General features: G+C 34.5%; 1 protein-coding gene across 1 annotated transcript; it reads right to left on the reverse strand.

Annotated features, from left to right (window-relative positions):
- Positions 1 to 15,845: 15,845 nt before the first annotated feature.
- LOC140616844 (large ribosomal subunit protein eL21-like) lies at positions 15,846 to 16,408 on the reverse strand. Its single transcript, XM_072797558.1, has one exon. The coding sequence runs from the start codon at positions 16,382 to 16,384 to the stop codon at positions 15,941 to 15,943; it is 444 nt and encodes a 147-aa protein (XP_072653659.1). The 5' UTR covers positions 16,385 to 16,408; the 3' UTR covers positions 15,846 to 15,940.
- Positions 16,409 to 18,443: the final 2,035 nt, after the last annotated feature.

Raw genomic sequence — 18,443 nt, forward strand, 5'->3', positions numbered from 1 at the left:
CATCGGGCTCCTGGTGCATGGAGCCTGCTTCTCCCTCTGTCTGTGTCTCTGCCTCTCTCTCTCTCTGTGTGTGTGACTATCATAAATAAATAAAAATTAAAAAAAAAAAAAGAAAACACTAGATTGTCACTTGGAAAAGGAATTGACAAAGCAGCCATGTTCAAAGTGAGTGACTATGGTTTCACCATATCTTTTCAGTTATAACTTTTAGAGATGAGGAATTGAATTCTTCTTGATACTACTCTCACTTAGAAAGAGGTTTTTTTCTACTTTTTTTTTTTTTTAATGGGCATGAAGTCCAATTGAGGAAACGTGTGAGGTCCCTTGCTTAATCCATGAAATGGTTATTACACCCTATCAACCCTGAATTGGCCAAGAACATTATTAGAATTTCTGAAAAGTTGTTAGCGCTATCCCTTGAAGGAAAAAGAGAGAAAGAAAAAAAAGAAGTGATGCAAATCTTCTTCTTCTTCTTCTTTTTTTTTTAACAACCAAACGTTCCGGTAATGATTTTCCACTCTTTGCCTATCTTAATGCTTTAAATAGATTCTAGGTTAAAAATATCTGCTAAAATAAAATAAGAAATAGGCAGCCAGCAAATTAGGAAGTAGGCAAAGCTAATTAAAATAATTCTAAAGACTATGGAGGTACATTACTATTAGATTTTTTTTTAAAGAAATGTCAATGTTTCAACCTTTTTCTAGACAGTATTTTCACAGCTGATTTTGAGATTAAATGCAATGTCACTGTCACACTTTTGAACAAAAATATCACAGCAGTGATATATGTTAGTGTCTGGCAGTCCTGCTTATGCTCTGACCCTGGATAAAAAGTGACCTAATAAGTACATTGGCCACAGAGGGGGAAAAGTAAGGGTTTGAGGAACCAATGAAAAATCATTCTGCTATAAAGGGATAGCATGAGGCAGAAGGCATATACGGGATTGAGTTCTGTCTGCTTACACCTTAGGCTGAGAGAGATGAACATTTTCAGGTTTGTAAGAGCTTAATTTCCAACTTCCAGGTCAAGGGTTAGACCATCGTTTATTTTATTTTATTTTATTTTATTTTATTTTATTTTATTTTATTTATTTATTTATCTGTCATTTATTGTAAGAGGAATTGGAGAGTTCAGTTCTGTTAGCTACTTTCAGCTTCCAGTTCTTTCAGAGCTAGTTCATCTGGGTGGAAAAATGCTTAGGTGCAATCTACCTGTTCATGCCCAGAGTTATAAAATTACAGTATTTTTTTTTTTTAAGATTTTATGTATTTACTCGTAAGAGATAGAGAGAGAGAGAGAGAGAGAGAGGCAGAGACACAGGAAGACAGAGAAGCAGGCTCCATGCAGGGAGCCTGACGTGGGACTCGATCCCGGGTTCAGGATTATGCCCTGGGCCAAAGGCAGCACTAAACCGCTAAGCCGCCCGGTCTGCCCTACAGTATGGTTTTTAAGTCTGTGTAGCAATGTCCTAAAACAAGACAATGACAAAGTTATTCCCTGAATGTTTGTTAATGTAGGTTGGTCAATTTTTTTTTTTTAAATCACTGCTGTAGGTCCTTCCCCAGGTCACTGAATTCCCTAATTTTCCTTTTATTTTTATTTCCTCCCACTATTTTTACTTTTTTACTTTTTCTCTCTCTCTATCTACCTATCTACATATTTCTACTATGTTTCTCACACTTAACTAGCTATAAAAACTGAAAAGCATTTTTATTTGTTGTACTTATCAGTAAATCAGGCTCTTTTTTAAAATATAAATTTGTAATGCAGGTAACTGAATTTTCTCGTTATTCTATTTTCTTACTTATGTACCTTATTTTTAATGTTATAAGTAGCCTGATCAGTATATATATATATATATATATATATATATATATATATTTTTTTTTTTTTTTTTTTTTTTTTTAAAGGCCTTCTACTGTTTCTGTAACACAATGAGATCTAGCATTGGGATGTTGACACTAAGAACCTCTCATAGATATCATTACAAACAGCACTTAAACATTGAACTTTTTATTAGATGAGCCCCCATGTTAAAGGAGATTAAATATGTTTTACTGAATATTTGATTCCATAAAAAGCCACATGACTTGCTATGTTTAAAAAAAAATAACACTTGAGGGGCGCTTGGGTGGCTCAATCTGTTAAACATCTGCCTCTTGATTTGGGTTCAGGTCTTAATCTCTGGGTCATAGGATCAAGTCCCATGTCTGGCTTTGCACTCAACACAGAGTCTGTTTTCTCTTCTTTGCTCTTGCTCTCTCTCTCTTAAATAAATAAATAAACAAAATATTTTTTAAAATTAGCACTTGAATAAAAATTTAGAACTACTTTAAATAGGTAAGTCCATATAGTGCTTTTGGAGACTCTAAAACATGGATCTGTTGGGGTACAGAAACTCTAGACCTTAATATCCTTATAAAACAAGATCACTGGGCAGCCCAGGTGGCTCAGCGGTTTAGCGCTGCCTTCAGCTCAGGGTGTGAGCCTGGAGACCCGGGATTGAGTCCCATGTGGGCTCCCTGCATGGAGCCTGCTTCTCCCTCTGCCTGTGTCTCTGCCTCTCTCTCTGTATGTCTCTCATGAATAAATAAATAAAATCTTTAAAAAAAACAAACAAGATCACTAACTTAAATGAACTTCAAGTTCTATTAATTTATTTTATTTAGATATTTTCTGAAATTCATCAAACCATGTATACTAAGTTACATGAACTTCAATTACTTCTGCAAGTTTGTCATAGGATGAATTGTAATAAAACTTCAGATCTAAACACTGCATAAATTAAGTAAAACAGTATATATTTTTAAAAGGTATCTAAAACATATTGAGAAATTGTATTCTGATATTTTTAGTTATGATTTCACTAATTAATATCATGTTATACTAGAAGACACAAAAACTATAATATTAACTTCTATTAAACATACCTAAAATTCTAATAAATATAAATAATTGTAGTGCTTTTACAGCTTTGTGAGTTATAAAACCTGCATGCTAGTTTGCCATTCATACTTTCTTACTCATCTTTTTTTAATAGAAAATCTAAACTTACCCATGTTTGGCTACTAATATTACATACATAGATCTTTGTACATACATGAATTTATTTTAATCAATAATATAAGTAGTAACAACTAGACAGTCCGCCAGGGAATGCCATTAAAATCTGACATAATTAATGGGAAAATTTCACTCAAATTCTACAGTGAATCAGAACACTTAGATAAAGCTCTTTCCTTTCTCTTGACAGTGTTTCCTGTTGTTGGCCAGATGCATAGCCACAAACAGAAGTATCAAAAACTCAAAGAAAAATCATTGTTGAAAAGAGCTGGAAAGTCAGTCATTCTCCCACAACTTCTAGATACAAATTCAAAAGTAGAGGGATCCAGAGACATTGAATCCCTGGCTATCCATTTCCAAATATTTATTATACAAATATCCACCACTGATTATAAGAAACATTACTATAATGTTTAAATGAAAGTAGTAAAAATCAGTGACCATGAACATTATAATTTATTTATAAATAAATAAATGTACAGTGCCACTAGCAGTATTTGAAATTTGGTTCCAGTTTTAGTCAAGGCTCTGTCCTCAATGACTAACTGATGCAACTGAAGTCCAGATTAAATCATCATATTGATGGTTCCTGGCTATGCAACTTGGAACTCAAACAAGGGGAGCCTCCTGTCCTGCTGTGTGGACACAAGACAAAACTAACATCCACATTCAACCTGATGTTCAGGTGGCCTATGATAAGAAGAACTTATAGAGAGTAAAGCTATACTTTAGGCCCAGAGAGTGATGCTGAATTAATACTACCCACTATACAGAATTTTCTTTTCTTATAATTTCTTTTCTCCAAGAGCTGTTAAATAGTGGGTGACAACCAAAATGAAGACTACTGTCAAAAGGAGCCAATTTTATGTGTGGATGATTGTCTTTATCATATGATTTAAAGTTGTAAGTGGAGGCCCTTGCTCTCAAAATTCAATCTACACGGTTGTCTGACATGTGTCAGTAATAATTCCTTCCATGGGAGTACATAATTCTTTTTCATGTGGCTATTTTTCAGTGGAGATAATCTGGGGAGGGATGCCCAAATTAAATACCCCAAATCTTAGAATGAATGAATTTGTCAGATACTTTATTCATCAGTATTTTTCATTCTTTCACTGATCTCATTGATTCCTACAACTGAAATTTTGGAGTGACTTCTGCCTGCCCAGCACTCTTCTAGGTGTTGGAAATCCTGAGTAGCCCTTGAGTTGCTCACCCCTACTTGGCAGTGGAACACCGAGCTGGTGATGGGACCCAGAGGCAGGAAAGAGGCACAGGAAAGGGAAAAGAGATTGGCCAAATCCGACTCTGCTACCTCACAGTTTTGCCTAAAGCTGGCACTGGTGGTGCCCACAGGTGTCCAGCCTCAACCACAACTGATGAAGTGTGCAAAAGTTGCCTTGAAAAAGGGAAGTTGACTTCAGAAATACAGGATTCCCTAGAGTCCATGATTTCATTGGTTGAGAATAAGTTTACCTTAGCATTTAAAAAATGTTACATGGTGAATGCTTTAGTGGCAGGATCCAATTACTCTCCCAAAGAAACTGCTCAACATGTTAAGATGCATGTGTTTAGCAGATCTAAAATTGAAAACCTCATCTTCTTGATCAAGCCAACTCCCCTATTTTTATAAATGGTAACAGACATAAGAAACCACAAAATCACCTTTGACTATACATTCCAATCTTCTTTCTCAACTCCCATACTGTAATTTTGGCCATATTCTTTTCATTCTTTTACAAGCCCTTCCTTTTTCCCTATGTTCCACCTCAATCTGAGCTAATGTATCAACACTTTAACTGATCTCTCTGTCTTCAGCATTTCCTTCCCTTGTATCCATCCTAAAAACTGTCATTAATTATTTTGATCTTATCTTTCCTGCCTTTGGTGCATTGTAAAGACTTCTAAAATTTAGCTTCGGGCCCTCATTGTACCTCAATTACAATTCATGCTATGACAAACCTTTAACTAAGCTAAACTTCAGATAGATAAAAATCTAAACTCCTTAGCTTCATATTATATTTGTCCTCAACCATCCTAGGTGTAAACACACATTTTAAGGCTTCTATTTCAGTCACAGATTTACTCACCACTCCTTAACCCCTATTCGTTTTTCCACTTCCATATATTTACTCATAATTGCTTTATCTACACACAGAAACAGAGAGAGAACTGCAGATTTGAGCTTTGTGCTGCTTCTGACCATTCTTAGAACTTGTGTGAGTCTGATTTTCAACTATAAAATGAAGTTGTATGATATACAAACTCCCAATCTTGTAGAGTTTTCATGAGGATCAAGGGAACTACTTTTTAAAAAGATTTTATTTATTTATGAGAGAGAGAGAGAGAGAGCACACAATAGAGAGCATAAGCAGGGGGAGGGAAAGAGGAAGAAAGAGGCTCCCCACTGAGCAGGGAGCCCCTTGCAAGGCTCAGGGTTTGATCCTAGGACCCCAGGATCCTAAAGCAAGAGTCAGATGCTCAGTCAATGGAGCCACACAGGCACCCTAAGGTAACAGGTTATCTTATTAAAATTTTCTAACAATTATATGATATAAATAGGTCTTTTTATTTTGCAGATAAGGAAACTGAGCCAGTAAATTGTATGTAAATACTTTGCAAGCTGAGAAAAAACTATAAAAATGAGGGATTTAAAAAAAATCCACTTGTAACCTGCTATTAAATCTTCTATGTTATGCAATCTTAATATTTTCTCCAACTATATTTTAAGTTAGAGTAAAAAAAGTAAAAGTTTATGGATTTCTTTATAATCTTTCATGATAGTTTCTAGAACTAGTAATTGGTTTGTAAATATTTTCAGATTTATTTTGATATATAGCTTATGGTGATAGTTGATGGAATATTTTACCTCTCCACCAGAGGAGCTTACAATCTTCTTTTCCCTGTTTTTGCCTGTTTGGCAGCCACATACCTGACAAAAAAAGAGGCTATGGAGGGGTAACCAAAGGAAAGAGATAAGTCTCACTTATGTGGGCTGCCTCAGAGTCGATATATGTAAGTAGAAATAAAATTTGCCCCTTTTGCAAATATTTCAAAATATATTTAAAGAAGCAATCAAAGCTGACCTAGTAAAGGAGAAAATATTAAGAGTAATTCAAAGCCATTTGCTGCATATTTTTGAAAGATCTATTAGGGATGAGGCAACTGAGGATAACTTCACTTTACTAGTGATAAATACAATGAACAATAAATTCACAGACAGGGGCTTTGAAACTTGACTTTGATGATTTAAGTAGAGAAAGCAAAACTAGTTTATACTTGAGCAGGGGTTTGTTTATTCTATTTGCCTGGTGTTAAAGTCAACTATCAAAACAGATTGAATGGCTTTAAGTCTCCATATCTGAGTAGTTTAATGGACCATTTGCTAATAGATGAATTTCAGAAAATAACCAGAACCCAAATTTATGTGTGTATATAGTACATATATTATATATTATGCTGCTCAACTTTAAAGACAAATGTGCTTTTTAGTAGAAAATTTTAAATGAGACATGTTGACTTTTCAGTTGGTGAAGGATGCAGCTCTTGATTTCAGGGTCATAAGTTCGAGCCCCGTGTTTGGTGTAGAGGTTACTTAAAAATAAATATTTTTAGGGACACCTGGGTGGCTCAGCAGTTGAGCATCTGTCCTTGGCTCAGGGCGTGATCCTGGAGTCCCGGAATCTAGTCCCACATCAGGCTTCCTGCATGGAGCCTGCTTCTCTCTCTGCCTGTGTCTCTGCCTCTCTGTCTCTGTGTCTCTCATGAATAAATAAATAAAATCTTTAAAAAATAAGTAAATAAGTAAGTAAATAAGTATTTTTTATTTTTTTTAAATTTTTTAAATTTATTTATGATAGTCACAGAGAGAGAGAGAGAGAGGCAGAGACACAGGCAGAGGGAGAAGCAGGCTCCATGCACCGGGAGCCTGATGTGGGATTCGATCCCGGGTCTCCAGGATCGTGCCCTGGGCCAAAGGCAGGCGCCAAACCGCTGCGCCACCCAGGGATCCCAATAAGTATTTTTTAAAGGAAAAAAAATAAATAATAAGTTCCAAACAACTTTCTATATGAACATGCTAGAGTCAAAAGGCTGGCTCATTCAACCGAATAGAAAAAAATGTACTTTAGTATACCTGTGATTGAAACTTCTAGGTTAAAAAAAAAAAAGTGAGTTTGATTTATTCTATTTTTTCTTTTGTCTGATTAGAAAAAACATGTGTTGGTTTTTTTTTTTTTTGGTGATTTGTTCATTAGAAGTAAACATTTTAAGATGGCAGCCTCTAAACCTATTCTCAATATGAAACAGGATGCCTGGCATGAACTACATTTCCTTTATTGCACTGTATTAGATTCCAAATACCGTTATACATCTTAATATAAGAAATATGTGTGACATAGCACCTTTTCCAAGACAATATGCTTGAAATGAAGTTATGATGTAGGGAAATTAATCCATCAACATGATGACAATTTAAGAAAACCCAGGCTCTTTTCCACCCATCAAGGCCATGTGTTTTGCCTTCATCCACTAGAGGGGGTAATGTTCTTCCATCATAAAAGAACATGGAATTATCCCAACAATATTTAAATGCACAGTGACCTTATTTCTTTTGAAACCAGGTTAATTAAATAAGATAATGTAATGGATGCCAAAAATATCAATGAAAGTTGGTTCAAAAACATTTGTGACACAAGGATCAGAAATAGTTATTGTTCTTGTCCATCCTATCATTTTGCAAAATCTTGTGTTTGTAAAGATGGGCAAATTTCTTTAATTGAGAGAGGAAAATTCACATAAAGTAACGCTTTCTATGACCATTCCAAAAAGTCATTTACTGTGTATTTTTCATGTGATTAATTTCAATTTATTAGAGTTGATCACTGGATTGTTATCTGGTTTAGCAAGGAGGCAAATCATCTATCTTTAAGGATGTATTTAAGAAATAATGGGGAATTTAAAAAATAAAATAAAATAAAAAGAAATAATAGGGAATCAAATAGATTTATAGAAGTTTATACTAAATATAAACACATGAATTAGACATGGTGTAACATGACTGAATTGTGATACAGGGTTTGGGATACTTGAAGATCAATAATATATACTGGGGTTTTTTTTACATATAAGTATATAATTGTCAATGTTTATCACGATAATGTTTTTCTTTTAATAAATTCCAAGTCAATAAGACAAAAAAAATTTTTTTTTCTTTAAACCTCTTGAAAAATAGTTTGAATTGCAGAATAGCCAATCATATTTGGTTGTAAAAAGATAATCAAAATAATTGGTTAGAAATAACCAGTTGCCAAACTGATGAGATGTCATAATTATAATTAACTGTGCTATTAGGTCAGTTGTTTAGTTATTTCTATGAATAAGAAAAAGCCTAATCAAAATGCAGAATAATTAGTTCAGTTGAAAAGAAGAGATATAATTTGTGAAAAGCAAATATATTGCATCAACCATATTTTTCGTAATTCTAATCATTTTCTAAAATGAAATATATTTCTAGTTCCTGGAGATTATTCCCCTTGAATAATAGCTGCTGTAGTGGCTTCAAATGGTAGCTGAATACCAGACTCACCATACAACTTCTGAAAATCCCAGAGCCCCCCTGCGGAAATGCTGATTCAGCAGGTCTCGGGTAGGATCTCTCAGCATGAGGACTTTTAAAAAATCTCCATATTCTAATCTGCAGGCCTGGTTGAGCATCACTGCACTGCACAAGGAGTTAATCATACCTGACTAGGTTTTATCTCCTTTCTTTTTGGCCCCCAGAAGTATAGTACTAAAAAGCCTTTAGAGCCAAAAGGAGAAAATCATAGTGAATTCTTATGACTTTTTATAGGAGAATCTTCTATTGTTTGAATGAGAGTAAAGGCCTCAAAATACCTATGTGTAATAGTGAATTCCACATTATAGTGCAAATAAACATGCTTTTGAAGTCCTGTATTGTTTCTTTGTAATTTGTGCTGCCTGGAGATCTTCCAAATGCAGCTAACAAAAGCTTGTAGAAAGGACTTAGAGCATCATGGAAAAATTTTTGCTATAGACAAGAACAAATATTTACAAACAATAATTCCAAATAGACCGAAACCCCTATAAATAATGACTGTGTTCTTGTAAACATATTACCACAAAAATACAGTTATTTTTAAAGTGAGCAATCTATTTATCTACTGTATACATTAAAACAAATTATAGCGAGGTCACATCTCAAAAGGAGATTTTATAATAACTGGGAAGTTAAATTATATGCATCTAAAAAAGAATTTGGCCTGTTTCATGATGTACTATGTGCCACCTATAATTTATTTTACTATAAATAGGGTTTTCTATATATAGTATAGATAGCTTTTATTAATTTACAGTACATGACTTACTTTAATCAATATAAGAACAAACTTACTGTAAAACAGAAAAAGATTGATTTTTTTTTCTCCTCAAGAGTCTTTTCCACCTCATTTTTTAACACTTAATTAAAAGGCACTGGGGTTACAAAGAACAAAGGGGCATAGCTCAGAGGCCAGTAGAAGGAATTAACATGTGTCCAAATAACTGCAATGTAGGAGCACATTCTGCATATATTACAAATGTTGAGAACTATGGGTGCCAGAAGAAAAAGTATCCAACTTTGCCTGTAGGACATCCAGACATAGGTGGTGAAGATGGTATACGGAATCATTGAAGAGTCAAATAAAGTCCCAACATGCCTTCATTTATTAATTTCATCAAAGTTTGTGGAGTAGTTGTTCTGCGCAGACACAACATTTGCTTTCAAAAAGCAGATAATCTCTAAGCCATATGTCCAAAATTAGCCAGAACACAATGTAGCACACAATAGATGACGTTTGGAGGTAGAAAGTGCTATGGAAGGTTTAAAGAAGGAAAGACCTCCAAGAGGTACATGGCACTAAATGCACCTTGAAGTCTAGGTAAGCTTATTTTTGGAGAAAAGAAATGTATTGGAAGGAAGGCAGAGGCAGGAAAACATGGGGAAGACTAAGCATGCTTTGTTTCTCTAGTTTGCTTGGAAAGTGTATTTCATCCCTTAAATCCATATCATATCCTCCCCTCCAGGAATAGTTCCTGAGCTGTTCCATTTAGATCAATACCTGAACTTGTGCTAGACTTATAATTGAAAACAGTTAAACATTTAATTATGTGCTATTTTGCATTGTTTTCTAATTATTTATTTTATTTTTTAACTTCTTAACCCTTTACATTCTTTGTGAATTCCTTGTGGCATGGATTGATCTTGTACACATGTGATAGCTTCCACATTGTCTAGTATGCTATTTAGACACACAGTTTGGATCTAGAATTTATTAGATGAAAATATGACTAAATGTAGTAGTGGTAGACTTGCTGGGGAAAATATAGGAAACCTAGATAAATCTGACTTTCAGATACACACAAGACTTTAGTATGACATTGATGGAGCTCATTTATACTAAGATCATTTATTGTTTATTTAAAACTGAAAATTGAATTGAGCTGTATATATACATACTTTCCCCACCCGCAAATCTGGCAGCCCTAGGTGGTGGTGTATTTTTTATAGCTTTGTCAACATTTTCAGGGTTCTGACCATCAATTTCTGATCTTTCATCGGAGAATAAACTCACTCATTTTGTTGTTTGGAGGCTAGTTCTTCCCTGAACAAGTGAACTGCATAAAATAAGAAGAATGAAAGAAAAAAGACATTTTTGAACCAAAGACTAGTGACTTAAAATGGAGGAAGGGACAAAATCCAGTGACTGAATCAGAATGGGTGAACATGAGAGCTCAGAGATAATATAGAAGAGAGGGCATGATACACATTGAAGAAGAAAGTTGTCTGAAGATACAGATGGGAAGAAGAAATGGGAAATAAAGAAGTTAAAAACAGAAGGAGACAAGAGAGGTAAGTTTATTTTTTTTAAATGCACGTTAAAGGAATAAAAGAATGAAAAGAGATAAAAGGGTGAGAATGAAAAGTTGATTGAAGTGGAATAGAAGAAAAGCAGGAGATGCAGAAACAGAATGAGGATTGAGAAGATATGCAGAATAATAGAAGCTTTCCTTCTCCCACTCCCCACGTGAGGAATCTGGTGCTGCCACTGGTGGTGCTGCTGTGACCAGTCATCCTGGGAGCACAGAGAAAGAGGTTTCATATTGCCCCTCTCAGGCTAGCCAAGGTCGAGAAGCTGACCAACAGTTCCAGAGTGTTGAGTCCAGTGGAGTGAGAGAAGTAGACAGGCTACACAGCCCAGAGAAAGGGCACACAGGAAACACACAAAAACACACACACAGGATTGGAAAGCAGCCTAATTATTGGTTAGTGTGATGGTGTGGCAAAGATAAGTTTTGTGGAAAGAATATGGGCTAAGAATAAAAGTCTCTTAAAAATGATTTAATATTACGTACAATGGATTATTTTCCACCCTTACTGAGAAGGATTTTTTGCAATGTGCAACAATATGGATGAAACTTAAAGACATTATGTTAAGTGAAACAAGCCTGTCATAGAAAGACAGACATTGCATGATTTTACTTATATGATGTATATAAAATAGTCAAATTAATAGAATCAAAGAATGGATTCTATTAGCCACTGCCAGAGGCTGAGGGAGGGAGAAAAAGGAGTTACTAATTAACAGGCATAAGATTTCAGTTAAGCAAAATGAGTAAGTTGTAGAGATCTGCCGAACAACATGGTACTTAAGTCAGTTATACTGTAATGAGCGCTTAAATATTTGTTGAGAGGGTAGATCTCTTAATAAAATAAAAATATTATGTACCGTGAAATTGTAGGCTGTGAGGAAAAATTTTCAAATTGATGACAATTTGTATGATAGCTTTTGCTGAATTTTTCCAGACAGCTTTTGTCTTCCCAAATTTCTTGGCAAAAATGTAGAATACTGAGTGTCACCTCACTGGCTTTTTGTAGACTTGGAGACTTGTCTTCCTTTCCAACAGGAAGTGTTGAGGCATTAATCAACCTTGAAACAGACATGGGTAAATAACACTTTTAATTCATCTACTTCAAAATCCTGTGACATTAACCCAGAAACCTAGGTAACTACTTGATGGGCAGTTTAAAAACCAAGAACTTGCTTCCCCAACTAGTTCTCTGCCTAGTTCAGTGGCTTTTTAGTCCTACCACACTGATAAATGGGATGAAATTTTGAAAAATTAGAATACACTAAAAATAAATTTTAACTGTGATTATTAACATGTATTTTATACATGTGTGGGAGTGATGAGGGGGGTCACTGCAAAGTTCTATTGTTTTGTTTCCAAGACTAAGAAAGAACAAAGAAAATGTGCCCTGATAGCCCAAGTTTATTTTCAGTTCAACTTCAAAGAAGGAAAACCTGCTTTTCTAGGGAACTGCAGGAGGGCTGCTCTACTGTCCTGCCTTGAAAACCTGTCTCCCACATAAATCAGCTGTGTTGACATAGAGCACTTCCCTGTAAGAAACTACAATTTCTTTTTCTATTTCCTGCTTATCTTTCATGCATGGCATTAATCAAACCTAGATAGGATGAAAAATTATGGGCTACTTACCTTTGTAATTTTATACATCATTCATTTTTTTGTCCAAAAAATAGGACTGAAGTAACTATGTTAATCTAGGGTATGGTCTGTAGAGGCAAGCCAAAGGGCTCTATCTTGTCCAGTTCATCTTTTTCTCTTGTCAGAGACTTAGATGAAGATATAAAGGAATGTTTGTCAAATCTGCTTTTGAGCATAATTTTCAAACTTAAGAAAATCCCATGTATGATGGTGTTAAGATCCGGAAAAGCAAAAACTCCAGCATATGCAAAGAAGGGGCAAATCTAAAAACAAAAAACTTAATATGGGCAAATTTGAAACTTAAGAAGACTTGAGTCTCTTTTTCTGTTTCTGTCTGAGTCTCTCTTTCTCACACACACACCCTATAGGCTGGCTTATTGGAACTTGTATGACAAAGATTTGAGGATTTGATTTCAATAAAAGCTGGCAGTATGATGTAGCTGCTGAGAAAGCTAATGTACTATTGAGTGTGGTAATAGACCTATCATGGTTTGAATGAGGGAAGCGATTGTCCTACTCTGGGAGCTGATTGAAACAATCCTGGTGTGTTGCATTCAGCTCTGAGAATCTGGGAAATACAGACAAATTAGACTATATTCAAAGAGAAATAGTCCTTGGATGAGAAAACTCAAAACAGTTTTCTGTGAGTTTCATCTAAAGGAACTGGGAATATTAGCCTAGAGAAGAGAAGATTCTTGGGCAAAGATGGTTAGCTTCAAATTTTTCATTAGATATCTAAAAGGGTATGATGCCAAAAAGAAATCAGATATGTTCTCATGAATGGCAATGCTAGAGCTAATAAGCGGATGTTATAAAGAAGAGATATTGGCTCAATATAAAGAAATATTGACTGTCTGAAATTAAAGTAGGTCATTTTAGAGAAGTTCCCCATTTGGGGAATTAAAGGATAGGCTGGAAAACCACTGGGTTGGATGCTAAATAATTCAACATCAGAAACATAAATGTATCAAATAATATTTAAGGCCTGGAAGACAGTATAATATAGCCAGTATAGTTATATTCTCTGAAAAACAAATCAGATCTAACATTTAGAGTCTCTTTGATACTGAAAAAATACATAATCTCTTTGTTCCCTACTCCTCATCTGTGAAATAAAAATAAAATAAATCAACTCAGGATTACTGGGAAGATTAAATAAGAAATACATATACAGTACAGAATAATTAGTGATGAGTACAGAATAATTATTTAATAAATGATGTTTTGCTTTATTTTAAGATTTAGGTCCATCCCAGTTCTCACAGCTGGGAATCATTTGTAACAAAATTTGTTTGACTTGGGCAATTTTCACTTTGTGTCCTCTTTCAATATTCTCTACTGCTACTATGCTTGGTTATCTATCTATCTATCTATCTATCTATCTATCTATCTATCTATATCTATCTAATCTACCAATCTATCCATCTATCCATCTATCCATGACCTATCTATCATCTACCTGTCATGTATCTATCCCGCTTAGCACAATACAGAAGTTAATGAAGAAGCCCAAGGACTCATTCATACTCTGATGACTAACATGATTCTATAGTTATATTCTATTAAGTAGCTAAAAAGTTTTTATTTCTTATGAGTATTAATGTTACCTTGGGAAAATGCAGGAGAGAAATAGCAAATTTATAGGTCTTCATATCAACCTTATAACAAGTTCCTCACATATAATTTGCACCCCATTAATTAACATGGAGTGTTTTTTAATCATTGCTTCTGATGTGGCCTATTAAAACATAAAGAGGACTACATGGAGGAGCTAGAACTTTCGAAAGGTGAGAAACAGGCAGTAGGGAGATGTTTTTCTCATAAGAAGACAGAGAGATGATGCAGTCAGGCTAGTGGACAAGGAAGGAGTATAGAGAGATTTAATCACAGAGCATCCTAGCATTCAAGAATGGAACCACATGTTTGTAGCATGCATCATCTTCTCTAAAGATATAATCCTTGCATTCAAGAAAAAATATATGTATATGTATATATATGTGTATGTAGATGTAGATGGTGTGTGTGTGTGTGTGTTGTGTTTGTATACAGGACTAGCTTCATGACTAGCTTCATGAATATGCAACCTGTACAGGGCTCCATGCTTAGAAGAGTTATGTACTTGGTTCAATGATCAACTGTTGGAGTATTAAAATTCTTAGTAATTTTTGAGCATAGAGCACATATTTTCACTCTATAAAGGGTCCCACCAATTAGGTACATGTGTGTGAGTGTTTGTGTAATCTTAGAAGCAAAGTTACCTTACCATTTGTCTAATTGAACATTTCTTCCCACTTCCATTTTTACCTCATATTTCATGCTATAATATGGATATCTCATTATTCACTGGTTTTGCTTTCATTTTTCAAATGAAAAATGAAAATATTTTCATTGTTTTTTGACAAAAAACAACACAGTAGTGAATATTTGATGTACATCTTTCTAGTTTTTGAAACAAATATGAATATATATGTACATATATATTATTACTTTTTTACATATGTTTGATCATGCAATAAATATTCACTCTTGTTTCACTTGATAACTTGTATTAGAGATCCTTATATGTATGTACATATCAGCCCTCATTGTTTCTGAAAATTACTAGTAGTAGTTTAGCAGGCCAATCATTAGTTCTTATAGTAACCTAAACTGATTTGTCTGGACCGGAAGAGCTGGATTATTTTAATGCAATAGGTCGTCTTCTGTTATTTTTGCATATTTTGGGCTTCAGCTGTCTTGTCTATGTTTATCCTAGTTTTTGAAGATTATTCTTTCTAATAGAAAGATGGGAACAATGTAGAAATGATGTCATTCTCCTTCCATACTCTCATCTGTCAGAATTATATTATCTTGCAAGAGACTTTATTCTTTCTTTTACTTTTTCTGTTCAGTAGCTAAAAATATTATTTGGTTACTTCATGAGTTTTTTTTTTCCTTTCCCAATAATCTCAGCTTATTCTGGGCTTTCCATTTTTCTGACATTATTTTTAAAAATTCATGTCATTCTTTCATATTATTCTTTTTTTTTAAGTTTTTTTTTTAAATTCCAGAGAGTTAACATATAATGTAATATTAATTTCAGGTGTACAATATAGTGATCCAACACTTTCATGTAATACTTAGTCCTCACAGCAAGTGCACTTCTTAATCCCCATCATCTATTTCACCCATCCCCCCAACCCATCTCACCTCCTGTAACTCTTTCTTATCTCACTTACTTTTTTTTTTTTTTTTTTTTTTTTACAATCCTGAGATCTTTTATTTTCATTACAGTTATCATGCCATGAATTCATAGGGAATGGGTTCCAGCAGTTCAGGCTCCTTTCCATTGGTTCTCACAAAGTGTGCTTCTCTGGGTGGGGCAGGCTGGCTTCAGTTGGACCCAAGTACCTTTCTCTTTGGCTTCCTTCTTTTTCTGATCATTTTCCTTCACAAGCTTCAGGAAGCTATCTCGGCTCTTTGAGTGTTTAATATGCTCAATGCGAACATTAATTCTCTTGGCAAGAATCTTGCCCTTAACTTGTTCGTTTACAACAATGCCAACAGCATGCTGAGTAACATTGTAGACTCTTCCAGTTTTGCCATGGTAACATTTGTGGGGCATTCCTTTTTGAACAGTGCCCATTCCCTTGATGTCCACAATATCACCTTTCTTATAGATTCGCATGTATGTGGCCAAAGGAACAACTCCATGTTTTCTAAAAGGCTTAGAGAACATATAGCAGGTACCTCTCCTCTTTCCCTTTGTGTTGGTCATTTTGGCGAATTACTGGAAGATGGCGGTTCCCGCCAAAAGGCCTTATCTCACTTCCTTTGTAATATATGCTTATCTTCTTCAAATCTAAGCTCAGATAGTTCCCTGAGTTACATTATATGTCTCCCCTGCTTTATCCTCATTGAACTAATTAAAGTAAATACTGACTAAGGTAACACTGTAGAGAATTCTACTCAACCCATATCCAAACATTTGTTAGAATCTCTGATAATCATAAACATATTGTCTTTGATCTTTAACACATCATGTTTTAATTCTTACTCACATACCCAACCAAAATAAGCATAAATGAGTTTTTGAGGAGGTATTTGTAGTCTAGGAATATATAAAAGAACTACATGTGCCTAACTCAGAGCAGGTCCTAAGTACTCTAGTACTGGTGCTACTGTTAGAATTAATGACTGCATACATGAATTTAAGACCAGAACCATATAATATTGGGTCCTTTAGATAAATATATAATTAGTTAAACTTTTTAGTTGTTACTGTAAATATTTTATTTATTTATTTACTTACTTATTTATTTGAGAGCAAGAGACAGAGACAGAGAGCCAGCACAAGCAGAGGGAGCAGCAGAAGGAGAGAGAGAAGCAGACTTCCCCTTGAGCAGGGAGCCTAATTCTAGGACCCTGATAATGACCTGAACTGAAGGCAGATGCTTAACCAACTGAGTCACCCAGGCTCCATATATGATTCATTTCTTACATTTCAACTTTGATCAACCTACGGAATAAAATACTAAATTAAATGTGAAATTCTTGCACTTTTGAAAGGATATAATTCTTTTTGTACATCGTTAGATTTAATTTCTTGATATTTTATGTAGGATTTTTTGGTCTATGTTCATGAAAGATATTGGTCTGGTTACTTGTAATATCTTTATCTGGTTTCAGAATTAGGGTAATGCTGGTTTCATAGAATGAGTTGGGAAGTGTTTACTCTGCTTCTCTTTTCTGAAGATTGTAGAGAATTGGTCTTATTTCTTCCTTCAATGTTTGGTAGAAGTCACTAATTAAACCATCTGGGCCTTGTGCTTTCTTTTTTGGAAAGTCAATCATTGATCAATTTCTTTAGTAGATCAGATTATCTATGTTTTCTTGTGTGTGTTTTGGAAGTTTGTTGTCTTTCATGGAATTGGTCCATTTCATTTAAGTTATTTGATTTATAGGTATATATTTGTTAGTGGTATTTTATTATCCTTTTATTGTTCAGGAGATAGGTAGTGATAATCCCTCTTTCTTTTCTCATTCTGATAATTTGTATCCCCTCCTCATTATTCTTGTTAGCTAGGAGAGATATTTATCAACATTATTGATATTTTTAAAGATCAGCCTTTGGTTTTCCTGCTTTTCTCTATTGTTTTCTGCTTTCAATTTCATTTATTTCTACTCTAATCGTTATTATGACTTTTTTTACTGCTTGCTTTAGACTTAATTTTATCTTCTTTTTCTAAATTCCTAAGGGGGGATCCCTGGGTGGCACAGCGGTTTGGCGCCTGCCTTTGGCCCAGGGTGTGATCCTGGAGACCCGGGATCGAATCCCACATCAGGCTCCCAGTGCATGGAGCCTGCTTCTCCCTCTGCCTGTGTCTCTGCCTCTCTCTCTTTCTCTCTCTGTGACTATCATAAAAAAAAAAAAAAAAAAAAAAAAATTAAAAAAAATCTAAATTCCTAAGGTAAGCTAAAGAATTAATATTTAGATTTTTTCTTTTATAATATATGCATTAAATGCTATCAATTTCCCTCCAAGTATTTCTTTTCCAATGTCCCACAAATTTTAGCAAATAAAAAAAGTTTTTAAAGTATTTTTAATTGAAGTATAGTTGACACATAATGTTACAGTAATTTTAAGTATACAGCATAGTGATTTAACAACTCTATATATTATGCTTTGCTCACCACAAGGGTAGCAACCATTTGTCACCATACAATATCATTACAGTATCATTGACTATATTCCATGTTGTACCTTTCATCCCCATGACTTACTCATTTCATAACTGGAAGCCTGTACCTCCCAATCCCCTTCACCAATTTTGCTC

The sequence above is a fragment of the Canis lupus genome, chromosome 25, assembly GCF_048164855.1.
Source record: "Canis lupus baileyi chromosome 25, mCanLup2.hap1, whole genome shotgun sequence".
In the NCBI taxonomy this organism is placed as follows: Eukaryota; Metazoa; Chordata; class Mammalia; order Carnivora; family Canidae; genus Canis; species Canis lupus.

Excerpts from the sequence above, each read along its gene's own strand:
- LOC140616844 (XM_072797558.1), bottom strand. The coding sequence starts at position 16,384 with ATGACCAACACAAAGGGAAAGAGGAGAGGTACCTGCTATATGTTCTCT.